The following is a 15,528-nucleotide window of genomic DNA, read 5'->3' on the forward strand; positions in this document are numbered from 1 at the left end:
AAACCATGTGAGGGACGGTCACTCCATGGAGGGACTTTCCAAAGAGGCTATAGCATTAACCCATTCCAACGGTTCGGAGAGGAAAGTTACTGTGGGGAGTGTGGACAACGGGACACGTCTAAACAGATGTCTCAATCTAAATCTGACAAAATATTTGATGTGTTTTTTCTCTATTTTAGCTTAAAAGCATGTTTTGATTCTCATAATGATAATTTCCCTCTAACATCTAGTACTTGTCTAGGTTGGAAGTGTTCTGAGAATGTTGCATTTGTCAAAGTTGCTTGAACGTGATGAGGATATTTCTGGAACATGATACTGGACAATCACTGCTGAAGATACAATGGGCATGTGTCATCACTAGGATCAGTCAATATTACCAATGCAGACTGTTAGTTACAGATAACGGATCTTAAGATGACGACATGGTGAATTGGCTGGAGCTGAAGCGTCTGAGCCATGAAATTCCAATACGGGGGAAAGAAAAAAAAACAGTGGGGAAAAGTCACTGAGGCTTAGTTGATTGTCCCTGCTGTTCACAACTTCAAGCCAACTATTTAATTCATGAAAAAAAATGAAAGAATGTCCTCCAGCCTCTTTCTTCCTTCAGTTCTTTCAAAACACATAAAATTTAGGACAGATATTTTTACAAACACTGACATGGCAGTCTATTAGCACATGATCTTCAGTAAGTTGATTAATACATTTAATACCATTGGCATTCTAGCAGTTGCATTAAATCCAGCAACAAGGGGCAGAAAGAAACTACTAATAATTAAAACAGTTTAGCTTGGCAAGGCTATGGTTTCCCTGAGAACCAGCATCAATATACACTCATTGTGCAGTTGATTAGGTACGCCACCCAGTTCACAAAAATGGTTAGCTCCTACAGACAGTGAGTCACGTGGCCGTGGCTTGCAATATAAAGCAGGCGGACAGGCATCGAAAGATTCAGTTACTGTTCGATTGAACGTTAGAATGGGAAAAACGATGGACCTAAGCGACTTTGAGCGTGGTATGATTGTCGGTGCCAGGCGCGCCGGTTCCAGTATCTCAGAAACGGCCGGCCTCTGGGATTTTCATACAGGACATTGTCTAGGGTTTACCGAGAATGGAGCGACAACCAAAAAACATCACATCAGCGGCAGTTCTGTGGGAAAAAACAGCTCGTTGATGAGAGGTCAAAGGAGAATGGCAAGAATGGTGCAAGCTAACAGGCGGACCACAAACAGCGCAGTACAACAGTGGTGTGCAGATCAACATCTCGGAACGCACAACTCTGCGGTTTTGGTCACGGATGGGCTATTGCAGCAGACGACCACACCAGGTTCCACTCCTATCAGCTAGAAACAAGAAGCGAGTCCATGTCCCCACCCTGCCTGGAGTCAACGGTACAGGTTGGTGGCGGTGCTGTAATGGTGTGGGGAATGTTTTCCTGGCACACGTTAGGTCCCTTGATACCAACTGAGCAACGTTTCCATTCCCCAGAGAATTCAGGCTGTTCTGGAGGCCAAGGGGATCCGACCGGTACTAGATGGGTGTACCTAATAACCATTTTATGAGGTCACATACAACGGTGGCTTTAAAAACAATACCGAACACCCCATACATAAGCGAAGTAATCACTACTTTGTAAGCACAAATCAAAATAATGCAACATCTTACATGACTTACATTATATTGTTGATAACTATGAGGGAGTAACTTCTGCACAAACCTTGTTCTAAGGGTAGACTCACCTATATGAAATCATCACACATAACAGGGTGACTTTATAAGGGCACAAGGCGAGACCCAAATGCAGACACAGGAGGCAGATAGAGCACCAATATTTATTATAACAAACGGAGTAGGCAAAGGCAGGTCGGGGACAGGCAAGAGTTCATTATTCATAAACCAGGCCAGTCCAAACAGTACCAGATGATAGGCAGTCTCGAGATCAGGCCAGGCAGGGGTCAGAAACCAGATCCAAGTCCAAAACAGTACAAGGGGATAGGCAGGTTGGTAGTCAGAACAGGCAGAGTGGTCAGGCAGGCGGGTTCGGAATCAGGACAGGCCAGGGTCAAAACCAGGAGGACTAGAAACAAATGGAGACTGGGAAAGATAGGCACAAGGAAAAACGCTGGTTGACTTGTCAAACAAGACAAACTGGCACAGAGAGGCAGGAGGGGGTGGCACCTGGAGGGGGTGGAGACAATCACAAGGACAGGTGAACCAGATCAGGGTGTGACAGTAACCCCCCCCCCCCCCCCCCCCCAGGGGCGCCCCGGGGTGTTGGCGGTGGAAGTCGGCGATGAGGGCTAGATCCAGGATGTCTCAAGCGGGAACCCAGCACCTCTCCTCCGGGCCGTAACCCTCCCCCCTGCCCAATGGTCGAACACCCAGGAGGCATTTTACCGTGTATGCCGGATGGCCATCAATGACACGGGGAGGGAAGGTGGGACAGAAGACAAAGGACTGTGAGACACAGGCTTAATCTTAGACACATGGAAAGTAAGGTGGATACGGAGGGTACGGTGTAAAGTGAGATGGACAGCAGTAGAACTAAGGACTCTAGAGTTGGGAAAAGGACCAATGAAACAGGGGGACAGTTTGCGTGATTCTACCCAAAGGGGCAGGTCCCGTGTGGACAGCCAATGAGGTAGCGGGGAGCTGGAGTCCGGCGGCGGTCCCCTTGTTGACGATACCTAGAGTTGGTCTTAAGAAGTGAACATCTGGGCCGGATGAAGACGGATGAACATCTGGGCCGAGGGTACGTTGACTTCCGGTTCTTGTTCTGGGAAAAGTGGAGGCTGGTACCCCATGGAGCACTCAAAAGGGGAGAGTCCCGTGGCTGAACAGGGAAGGGTGTTCCGGGCATACTCCGCCCAGACCAGTTGTCGGCTCCAGGTAGTAGGGTTGGTTGAGGTCAGGCATCTTAGGGTGGTCTCCAGGTCCTGGTTAGCTCGCTTCGACTGGCCGTTAGTTGGGGTTGGAATCCATAGGATAGGCTGGCTGACGCCCCAATAAGGGTGCAGAACATCTTCCAGAACTGAGACGAGAACTGAGAACCCCGGTCAGAAACCATATCCACTGGGAGTCCAAGGATCCAGAAGACGTGCTGCACCATAAGCTGGGCAATTTTCTTGGCAGAGGGAAGTTTGGGGAGAGGGATGAAATGAGCGACCTTTGTGAACCGATCCATCGATGCCATCAGACGGTGGAAGCCGAGTGACAAAGTCCAGAGATATATGGGACCAGGGACGATGAGGTACCGGTAGTGGCTGAAGAAGGCCAGAAAGAGCTTGCCTTGGAGTCTTGTTCTGAGCACACACTGTGCACGCGGTGATGAAGGCAGAGACGTCAGGAACCATTGTGGGCCACCAGAAACGTTGTCAGAGGAATGCTAGGGTCCAGCGGGAACCTGGATGACAGGTCAGCCTGGATGAATGAGCCCATTCCAGGATCCGGGGACGAACCGAGTTAGGGACAAATAGCTGGTTAGTCGGGCCCCCTTCAGGTCCATGCTGGGAACATTGTGCCTTGCAAACCAGGGTCTCACTGAGGCTGCAAGGCATGAGGTAGGGATAATGCTTTTGGAGACCGAGGGTGTGGCAGAGGAACTGTATAGGCGGGAGAGGGTGACGGAGATATTCCACATTTTTATGGTTGATCCAGACTAAGAATGGCTGTTCTACTCCTTCCAGCCAGTGCCTCCACTCTTCCAACACCATCTTGACCACCAGGAGTTCTCGGTTGTCTACGGTGGAGTTCCTCTCTGCAGGATTTAGACGATGGGGCAGGAAGGCACATGGATGAAGCTTTTGGTCCTGGGCAGATCGCTGGGACAGGATGGCCCCCACTCCAATGTCAGAAGAGTCAACCTATATCACAAATTGACGGAACAGGTCCGGATGGATGAGGGTGGGTACTGTGGTGAACCGATGCTTCAGAAAGGCTCTGTTGACAGCTGGAGACCACGTGAATGGTACTTTGGGAGAGGTGAGTGCAGAGAGAGGGGTCACCAGGGCCCCAAATGAAACAGCAGTAGAAGTTAGTGAAACCCAGGAAACATTGTAACTGCACACTGGACATAGATTGAGGCCAATCTACCACTGCTTTCACTTTTCCAGGATCATTTGGACATTTCCCTCAGCGATGACATATCCCAGAAAGGAGATTGTCGAGCGGTGGAACTCACACTTCTCAGCTTTCATGAACAATTGGTTCTCCAGGAGGTTCTGAAGGACCTGTCTGACATGAAGAACATGTTCTTGGGCAGACCGGGAAAACAAACAGGATGTCGTCAAGGTAGACAAACACAAAACGGTTTAGCATGCCTCGGAACACATCGTTTACCAGAGCCTGGAAGACAGCAGGGGCGTTGGTGAGCCCAAACGGCATGACCTGGTACTCATAATGTGCGCTGGCTGTGCTGAATGCTGTCTTCCACTCATCTCGTTCGTGTATCCGAACCAGATGATAGGCATTCCGGAGATCCAGCTTGTAAAAAATGGTGGCCCCTGGAGAGGTTCAAATGCTGAGGAGAGGTAGGGGGTCATTCAGACCTCGGTAGTCAATGCATGGATGCAGGGTCTTGTCCTTCTCCACAAAGAAAAACCCTGCGCCGGTAGGAGATGCAGACGGACAGACGCCTCCAGTAGCCAGAGAATCCTCAATGTACTCCTCCATGGCCTTGGTCTTCGTTCTCCGGCCCAGATAGAGAATACAGCCGACCATGAGGTGGTGTGGTGCCTGGGAGTAGATCAATGGCCCAATCATAAGGACGGTGCGGGGGAAGAGAAGTAGCATGTGCCTTACTGAAAACTTCCAGGAGGTCATGGTATTCAGTGGGAATGGCAGAGACATCCAAAGCCTTGCTACTGCCCTGAGGATGACGTCTGGGACGGCTGTGCTGCTTTAAGACAGTGGGAATGGCAAAATGGGCTCAAACCCAGGATGGAGCTCATGGTCCAGTCAATAACAGGGTTGTGTTTTTGAGCCAGGAAAATCCCATGACATCAGGAACATGGGGAGATGCAATGAGGAGGAACTGTATGGTCTCACTGTGGTTTCCTGAAATCCATATATGAACGGGCACTGTACTATAGGTGACTCTTCCAATTGAACGGCCGTCCACTGCCCCTGCATCCATGGGGACAGAGAGGGGTTGAGTGGGAATGCTAAGTTCAGGATCAATAGTAGCATCCATAAAACTTTCAGCCCCAGAGTCAATGAGCACTCGAAGAGACTTAGATTGGTCTCCCCACAGCAAAAGCACAAAAAAAGCGGGTGATGGGAATTAGGGAACTCCCAGTCTGGCTCACCAGAGTATGTGTACCCATAAGGCTTTCCTAACAGGGCAGGTAGCTATATAATGTCCTGCCCATCCACAGTACAGACAACAGTTTGAACTCCGCTTACGTGAGCGTTCCCCAACCGATAAACTAGCTCTTCCCAGTTGCATAGGCTCAGGAGTATTCAACTCACCCGTCGTTGATGATTCTCGGGGAACCTCGGGTGTTTCGGCTCTCCTCAGAAATACACATTTCGGGAATTTCTGTATTCCTTAGGACGGCTGCCATCATCAGACGAACGAGTTTTCCCAAGGCCCGACCTCCTCTCACACCGGCGTTCATGTAAGCGGCCATCACTCCTAATCGAAAGGGCGATAAGGGAATCGAGATCCAGTAGTATTTCCCGAGCAGCGAGCTCGTCCATTATCCCCTCCGACAATCCATGGAGGAAGGTGTCGAACAGAGCCCCCGGATTCCAGGAACTCTCGGCGGTCAATGTGCGGAAATCTACTGTGTAGTGTGCCACAGTACGGGAGTTCTGATGTACCTGCAGTAGTTTGAGCCGCCTCCCTCCCGGGCAGCATAAACCAGGTCAGAGTCCAAACAGTACCAGAGTACTAGAAACAAACTGGGAAAGATAGGAGAATGAAAAAACGCTGGCTGACTTGGCGAACAAGACGAACTGGAACAGAGAGACAGGAAACAGGGATATATACACCGGGGATAATAAGCGACACCTGGAGAGGGTGGAGACAATCACAAGGACAGGTGAACCAGATCAGGGTGTGACTGACTTCCTGCTTACAAACATCAACAACAGCACTTGAGGTATGCCTAGCATTGCCTACATTAAGAAGGCGGAAATCCTGGTTGATTTGAATGTTGTTCTTGGTTTCTGTGAGCAGGAAGTCATCCCACTGTCAATGATGACATCATATTGCTGAGTGCCTACCTATCGTCAACACAGTACTTCTGCTTTCATACTTACTTTTCGCAATGCATCTGGGATAAGTTCAGAAGAGGGGAGAGTCATGGATAAAGCTTCACTGACTGTGAAAAGCATTCATTCACACCAGTTTCATAGGATTTGTTGTTAGGGTAGTGTCAAATTGAAGTTGCTAGGATTTCTTGTTAAATTAAGGTTTTATTTTGATTTTCTCCCAATCTTATTTCTAAGACATTCAATTCCAGAAACATATTATTATTTATAATTTTGTTCTACCTTGTTATTTTTTGTTTTACGTTGTTATTGATTAGGGCATGGTGCGGAGCTTGTAATAAAGGAATTTCACTGTATTTGAGCACGTGGCATTAAAACTTGAACTTGAAACTAGTAAATCACAGCACAAGAGTTAAGTAATGGAAAGTCATGATTCTGTCAACCTTGCTCATTTGCCAAATCTGTCTCAGTGCCAATTACCCTTGCCATACAGGAGGGCGACACACTGCCAAATATTACCTTTGCCATGCAGGAGAGCAGCCCACTGCCAAAGATGACCTTTGCCATGCAGGAGAGCAGCCCACTGCCAAAGATGACCTTTGCCATGCAGGAGAGAAGCCCACTGCCAAAGATGACCTTTGCCATGCAGGAGAGAAGCCCACTGCCAAAGATGACCTTTGCCATGCAGGAGAGCAGCCCACTGCCAAAGATGACCTTTGCCATGCAGGAGAGAAGCCCACTGCCAAAGATGACCTTTGCCATGCAGGAGAGAAGCCCACTGCCAAAGATGACCTTTGCCATGCAGGAGAGAAGCCCACTGCCAAAGATGACCTTTGCCATGCAGGAGAGAAGCCCACTGCCAAAGATGACCTTTGCCATGCAGGAGAGCAGCCCACTGCCAAAGATGACCTTTGCCATGCAGGAGAGCAGCCCACTGCCAAATATGACCGTTGCCATGCAGAAGGGAAGACCACTGCCAAAGTGGCTCTGTGACCTGCTGTGTGTAGGCAGAGAAACAGATAGAAGTGTGTGCGTGTGTGTGTGTGTGAGAGAGTGAGAGACAGAGAGATAACGTGAGAGAAGAGTTTGAAATCAGGCAGAGAAAACACTGCATGCCTTTCCATAGGAACTTAACGTTCAGCTTGCATGAAAACGTACTCAACACAGCACCCCATTTAAGTACTTAAAACCCATTTGGAGGTGTGAAAGATGGCATTGAGGGTTCACCTCAGTTTCAAATCACACTGACAGTACTCTTCCAGACACCCACACAATCCAAGAAAGCATACCCCACTACCACATTACACAGACACACTCCATTTAAGCAAAACCTGGATTTATTCCTGGCCTACATATTTAAACTACTGTATCAGTAAGCAGACAACAATAATGCTAAACATGTCTGCTTATTGAGAGATATGAGAACAGTATGTGTTCCTTGCTTATTTTCAGGAGTGCGAGAGTAAAGCCACGGCGGAGCTATTGCGCACACACACACACGCAGGTAGGCAAAAACACACACATACACGCAGGTAGGTAGGCAAAAACACACACACACACGCAGGTAGGCAAAAACACACACACACGCAGGTAGGTAGGCAAAAACACACACACACACACGCAGGTAGGCAAAAACACACACACACACGCAGGTAGGTAGGCAAAAACACACACACACACGCAGGCAGGTAGGCAAAAACACACACACACACGCAGGTAGGTAGGCAAAAACACACACACACACGCAGACAGGCATGTAGGCAAAAATACACACACACACGTAGACAGGCAGGTAGGCAAAAACACACACACACACACAGCTTTCTACACTATCCTTGGCTGATCTACAACACTGTTCAAACTCTGCCCTCTTGCAGTGACAGTGGGAAGCCAAGCCAGAGGCCTGGGTTCCTACTCTGCCCTCTTGCAGTGACAGTGGGAAGCCAAGCCAGAGGCCTGGGTTCCTACTCTGCCCTCTTGCTGTGACAGTGGGAAGCCAAGCCAGAGGCCTGAGTTCCAACTGGGGGTTTCACTCATCAGCACTATTACATTATCTCGGAGGCGGTGACCCATTAACAGTGCACGATCTCAGCACTATTACATTATCGGAGGCAGTGACCCACTAACAGAGCATGATATTGATTGAGTGCCTTCTCAAGATGGAAGACACTGCTCATGCAAATACAGGAGCCATTTTGAAAACCTGGACAACCTGCAGAACTGAGAGTTAGGTAGAGTACGTTGACAATGTGGTACTTTGCCTCAGTACAGGCATGAGTCTATATACAGCTCCAGCTGGGGACTTCATAACTTTCCAGGGGCCAAGTTCATGAGCCCACGGAGTGTATGAAAATGTTACGAGGTCATTGAAAGATTAATACAGCTTTGTACAGGGTTTTCACAGCTGTTGAGAGGGCAGCTAAAAGAAGAGGCCTTTTAGTGAATCCACATAAGGAAACTTACAAGACTTCTGAAACATATAACTACTAGCAAGTCTTTATTACCACTGGTCTGGTTGCTAGTACCAACCAAATGTAGACGTATAGCAGTATAATTGTATTACAGAGATGTTTTTGAGCACTATACTGGAAGCAGCTGTGGCTGATGAGCCCAAGGCATTTTCCTTGGTTATGGAATTCCGATGCCCCTTTATCACCATTATTATCTACTAATTCAAGTAGACCGACCTTACTCAGTGGAGCAGTGCTGCTTGTGCTTCAGCTCTGATCTAATTACATAATCTTCCTAAAATACATTTTACAACAAATAAATCATAGCCCCCCCCCCCCCCCCCCCCTGTGCTCCAGACAGTTGTTGAGGATATTATGTGTGCATGTAAGATGTTCCATTTGGGTTGTAAATCTCAGAACCTTTGCATTTTCCACTGGCCACTGGCTATTTCGCTGTGCACATAGCCTACATGGCAGTTATCCAGGAGAGTTCTGGACAGTTTTGGGGACTTTAGTATATCCCTGATCCATAATCTTTGGGCCTCAGCTCTCTCTTAATCTCTTGGGTATTCTGAGATGGGTTCCTGTCTCTTCCTGATGAGAGAACCAGAAAAAATCCTCCCTAAAGAGAAATCATCTTGGGTCCGGGACAATAAAGTCAGATTTTTCATTGCACTTTCTATAGGGTCCAAGTCCATGTAGATGATATGTTACCAAAAATAAATATGAACTTGGGATGAGTGAAGATATCATTTAGAAAAGATCATAAAAAATGCTAACGATTGCATATCATTATAGACAATCATAACGCTGAATACCCCCTTACAATGACAGGTAGGCCATCATTGTAAATAAGAATTTGTTTTTAACTGACTTGCCTAGTTAAAGGTTAAATAAAACATAAAAATGTAAATACATTTAATTTCAATGGACATCCAACATCATCATCCCTTAAAGACCCATGTTTTCATGAATTTACCTGAAAAGCATACTGGTATGGAGATTCTTACATTGTTTTATGAATTCTTATGGTATTTTACCATACAGTCTTTTACATAGCCACCAGGGTCAAGAGACAGTGGTGTTAATTTGGCGATTGACTATATGTTATCAAATATATTATGAAATCATATCAAATTGTGGAAGTCATTGATCAAGATGGATTTGATTTCATATTTTTTATAAGCCTTTTTAAAGATGATAGGCCATGCAACTTAAATATCTTATTGGCTATGGAATAAACACTGAAAGCAGTTTTGAAGCAAAAGGATCTGAGAATTATTGAGAGTGTTATTAATATGTTGTTATGCATTTTTTCGATTATAAGATTCAATTTCAGACAGTGGCAACACAAAAAATAGCTATTAAATCATGAATAAATAATATATTTGAATAATCTAGAACACTATCCAATCGACAACTAATAGCCTATACAATAAAACACTAAAATACTCACCCAAAATTCCAACCACTAAAAGTTTAAACACAGCCAACGCATTTGTATCCATCACGTTGAGAATAACAATCCCCCACACGATTCGGATTCTTTCAATGAAATCTCAACTGGGTGATAAATGTCTGTAGCAAACCATTATTATCCAAACTCAATGAAAGCACGCGCGCGCGCAACTTCTTTCATAGTTCATGAGTCAAATTTAGAACTCTGCAATACGTCCTCAAATCAGGCACTGAACCTCCACATTGGATGCGCGTCCTCGGTGTTCTTGCCTCACTGTCCTTGTGCAAGCTTGCCTGCACATCTCGTTGCTAAAATGACTTCTGCGCTCTAGCATCCTATCAGAGGGGGGAGAAAGGAGGGGAGATAGATCGTCCCCTTCGTCTCCGTTCCTATCTCCTTCCATATGCAGGAAACCATTATGAAATGGACAATTTAATATGAATGATAACGATTTTATTGAATGACACGTGCATATTAAAGGTCCAATGCAGTCGTTTTTATCAAAATATAAAATAATATCTGGGTAACAATTAAGTACCTTACTGTGATTGTTTTCTATTCAAATTGCCAAAAAGAACCAAAAGTAGCATCTTAGCAAAGAGCAATTTCTCAAGCAAGAATTGTGCTAGTCAGGGAGTAGGGAGGGGAAGACTGAAAACTTGCTGATATTGGCAGAGAGGTTTGGAACTCTCTTTCTTATTGTTCTCTTGACTAATTTACTACCAGGTGATGTCACCAGGCAGGCCAATACTCCATCCCACCCAAACAGGCTGAAATTTCAGGTGGTCTTTTCAAACAGCTCTTACACTAAAAGGGCATTTTCATCATTTTCTAAATGTCTCAGTGTTATTTCAACCTCATAGTGTGGAAATATATATATAATAAAGGAAAATCACGTTATTTTTTTGCACTGGTCCTTAACATGTCTACTAGACTATTTGTTTAGCTGTCTACTTTACAGATTTTGCATTAAACAATCTAAATAACCTAGAACTATTTGTTACATTTTTTAAACAGCTTTCAAGAATAAGCCATTGTAAAATGTTATAAATGTGTTATAGATTATTACATTTTATGTTGGACTATTCATTCTTATGCAATATTTTTGAATGGTTTAATATTCCTATACATATCCATAAATTGTAACAAAGAATGAAATACTTGTTTATTAATAGGCCTATTATGTAAGCCTACTCTAGGCTATAAATATGCCTAGATATTTCATGAAAGTTATTATAAAGTGTTACCACCTACCTAAAACATGACAGAGGAAAAGTGGGCAAGCCACAAGTAGGATAGATACAAATTTTAGGCCTAGCAAAATTGCATTCAATCTAGGCCATTCTCTACATTATTATCCAAACATTTTAACCTGTCAAATGCTGCAATTCAAAGAAATGCGTGCAAAATAAAATCCATATTTGGAATATCCAAAAAAGTACTCTGAACGGTATCAAATTGTATACATTTTATATATTCCTTTTCATGCAGATGCTTTATTTGACTCATGGATTCCTTTCTGGAAGAAAAACAAACCCGGGCGCTATCTTGAGGATTTACTGAGAATGTCAGTGCTGCCAAATGAAAGCAGAACTAAAAAGGCTAAGTACTTGTTTCTCAGGGGACGTATAACGAAGAGGAACCATCGGTTTGGCGGGCCAAATTGAACGTCGCAACTAAATATTTATGACAGTTAGAATAACATTGAAGATGAGGTTCCGAGCAAAAATGAATGATTTTGGTTGCTTTAATCATTTCACACGTAAGTAATTTGTAATGTTGCTATTGTATGTGGTTGTTTTTGTGTAGCTAACTAGATAGTTAAACGGATAATCCACCCCCAAAATATGGTTCGGTTCGGCACCGAGGTAAAGTTAATTTTATATTGGATATTCAGATTTCTCTCTTCCATAACAAAACAGGGAAAGGGGAATACCTAGTCGGTTGTACAACAAGTGTGTATATTCTGAATCAGAGGAGGATGGAAAATATTCCCACTTTTTTTTGTGTGAATTTCTAATTTTTTTCTATCTTCAATTTGTTTTTAAATAAAAGTGTGTATTGTTCTCCATCCTCAGCTGATTCAGAATACACCTTTGTTTTTCTATTGATTCTACAAAATTTAAAACTAAGAGCACAAGCTTTTTTGTGACTTTTATCAAGTCATCAATAGCCTATAGTCACATCATGCAGGCCATATACACTATATATACACAAACGTATTTGGACACCCCTTCAAATGAGTGGATTCGGCTATTTCAGCCACACCCGTTGCTGACAGGTATATGAAATCAAGCACACAGCCAGGCAATCTCCATAAACAAACATTGGCAGTATAATGGCCTTACTGAAGAGCTCAGTGACTTTCAACATGGCACTGTCATAGGATGCCACCTTTCCAACAAGTTAGTTCATAAAATTTCAGCCCTACTAGAGCTGCCGGAACTGTAGCGGAGAGGAAAACAGCATCAGGCAAGGATAACAGGATCTAATCGTAACAAACGGCTAGACACGTAGACTGTAATCACCGCTCAGTCAATCTGGCAGTGTGGAAGTGGCAGGACTGAGTATTTGTAGAGGTCTTGATTATGGAACAGGTTGCAGCTGGTGGGGATCTGCTCTGACTCCAGCACACCTGTCTCCACCCACACAATCACACAGACAGAGAGAGAGGGAGAGCGTACTGGGGGAGTGGCGGCAGGTCAAGGAGACACAGGATGAGCAGTAGAGGGCGTTGCAGGAACAGATGTGACACTCAATGATACAGTATATTTTCCGCTAAATGAGCAAACTTATGGCATGGCGCATAGCCAGATTACATACAGTAGGCCAACTCATATTCTGTTCTTCAGAAATACATGTTCTTCATATCATGTTTCTTTAGACCTGCCTAAAATAAATAATGGATTTATTGTGATGTTGTATATTCAATTGATTTATTAGACTTTTGTAAATGTAGATGTTCCAAAGGTGCATATCAGAGATTTCTATGTGGCTTGTATACCTGGAGCCTGGAGATGCTAAACGTGTTTATGTTAATTAATGTTCAATTATTGTGAGCCGGCAGGCTTTTGCATCAATAGACGTCCTTCTGAACTGAGCTGCAGGACAGGAATGAAACTGCTCTGAGATGTTACCATGAGGCCATTGGTGATTTTTAAAACAGTTACAGAGTTCAATGGATGAATGATGAATGTGCAGGTAGAGATACTAGGGTGCAAAGGAGCAAAAATAAATACAAAATAAATAACTGTATAGGGATGAGGTAGGTGGATGGGCTATGTAGAGGTGCAGTGATTTGTGAGCTGCTCTGACAGCTGGTGCTTAAAGTTAGTGAATGAGATATGAGTCTCCAGCTTCAGCGATTTTTGCAATTCATTCCAGTCATTGGCAGCAGAGAACTGGAAGGAAAGGCGGCCAAAGGAGGAATTGGCTTTGGGGGTGACCAGTGAAATATACCTGCTGGAGCGCGTGCTACGGGTGGGTGCTGCTATGGTGACCAGTGAGCTGAGATGAGGCGGGGCTTTGTCATGGTTGCATCATGGTATGGGTATGCTTGACATCGGCAAATACTGGGAAGTTTTTTCAGGATAAAAAGAAATGGGGTGGAGATAAGCACAGGCAAAATCCTAGAGGAATTCCTTTCTTCAGTGTGCTTTACACCAGACACTAGGAGATTAATTGACCTTTCAGCAGGACAAAAACCTACAACACAAGGCCAAATCTACACTGGAGTTGTTTACCAAGAAGACAGTGAATGTTCCTCAGTGGCCAAGTCACAGTTTTGACTTAAATCTGCTTGAATATCCATGGAAACACTTGAAAATTATCTAACCATGATCCCCAACACCTTGACAGAGCTTGAAGAATTATGAAAATACATTGAACAAAAATATAAACACAACATACAAAAATGTCAAAGATTTTACTGAGTTACAGTTCATATAAGGAAATCAGTCAATTGAAATAAATCCATTAGGCCCAAATCTATGGATTTCACATGACTGGGAATGCAGATATGCAAAGATACCTTAAAAAAGAAAATCTGAAAAAGTTGGAAAAAAGTGTGGCATGGGCCCTCAAATACCTTTTGTTTATCCCATGTGTAACTCTGTGTTGTTTTTGTCGCACTGCTATGTTTTATCTTGGCCAGGTCACAGTTGTAAATGAGAACTTGTTCTCAACTGGCCTACCTGGTTAAATAAAGGTGAAATAAAAAATCCTCAAAGTTCTACAACTGTACCATTGAGAGCAATTTGACTGGCTACATCAGTGCCTGGTATGGCCCTCGATCACATGGTGCTACGGAGGGTGGTGCGGACAGCTCAGTACATCACTGGGGCTGAGCTCCCTGCCATCCAGGACATCTATATGAGGTGGTGTGGTAGGAAAATCGTTAAAGACTCCAACCAGCCAGGCCATAGACTTTTTTCTCTCTGCTTCCGCACGGCAAACGATATCAGTGCATCAAGTCTGGCACCAACAGGCTCTTGAGCAGCAATGAGACAGATGAATAGCTAACAAAATAGCTACATGGACTGTGTTAACCTTGTAACTTTATTGACCTTTTTATTTTTTGCACTGTCTCTATGCACACACACAATCATCTGATCACTCACACATAATATGCACATACATTTATACTGACTGTACACACACACACACACACACACACACACACACACACACTCAAGCTGCTGCCACTCTGTTTATCTTAAATCCTGTTGCCTAGTCACCTTACCCCTATACATATCCACCTCCATCACTCCAGTATCCCTGCACATTGTAAATATTGTATTGGAACTGACCCTGTATATAGTATGCTTACTTACATATTGTGTTCTTATTTCTCGTGTTTTTTTTCTTCTTCTAGTATTACGTTATTGATTATTGAATTGTTGTGTTTTGAGTTTGCAAGAAAGGCATTTCACTGTACTTGCGCATGTGACATAATTTGAAACTTGACCACAATTTGACTTTTGCAGTGTGACATCTCCTTCGCATAGAGTTGATCAGACTGTTGATTGTGGCCTGTGGAATGTTGTCTCACCCCTCTTCAATGGCTGTGCGGAGTTGCTGGATATTGGTAGGAACTGGAACACGCTGTCGTACACGTCGAACCAAAGCATCCCAAACGTGCTCAATGGGTGACATGTCTGGTGAGTATGCAGGCCATGGAAGAGCTGGGACATTTTTAGCTTCAAGGAATTGTGGACAGATCCTTGTGACATGGGGCCTTGCATTATCATGCTGAAAAGTGAGGTGTTGGTGATGGATGAATGGCATGACAATGGGCCTCAGGGTCTTGTAACGGTCTCTCTATGACAGTTTCTGACAGTTTCTGCAGAAAGTATTTGGTTGTGCAAACCCACAGTTTCATCAGCTGTCTGGGTGGCTGGTCTCAGA

The 15,528-nt window shown here is 44.4% G+C and overlaps 1 protein-coding gene across 2 annotated transcripts in view; it reads right to left on the reverse strand.

Annotated features, from left to right (window-relative positions):
• Positions 1–10,442, reverse strand: part of LOC110535302 (receptor activity-modifying protein 3) — a 34,476-nt gene extending 24,034 nt beyond the window's left edge. The window contains exon 1 of one of the 2 annotated variants that reach the window (XM_036934928.1): positions 10,120–10,442. Coding sequence is in view for 1 of the 2 variants with exons in the window: in XM_021620214.2 (XP_021475889.2) it covers positions 10,120–10,171 (52 nt within the window). In the remaining variant the exon portion in view is untranslated. The remainder of the gene's footprint in view (positions 1–10,119) is intronic. The other variant, XM_021620214.2, reaches the window with a different exon arrangement.
• Positions 10,443–15,528: the final 5,086 nt, after the last annotated feature.

The sequence above is a fragment of the Oncorhynchus mykiss genome, chromosome 11, assembly GCF_013265735.2.
Source record: "Oncorhynchus mykiss isolate Arlee chromosome 11, USDA_OmykA_1.1, whole genome shotgun sequence".
NCBI classification, from domain to species: domain Eukaryota; kingdom Metazoa; phylum Chordata; class Actinopteri; order Salmoniformes; family Salmonidae; genus Oncorhynchus; species Oncorhynchus mykiss.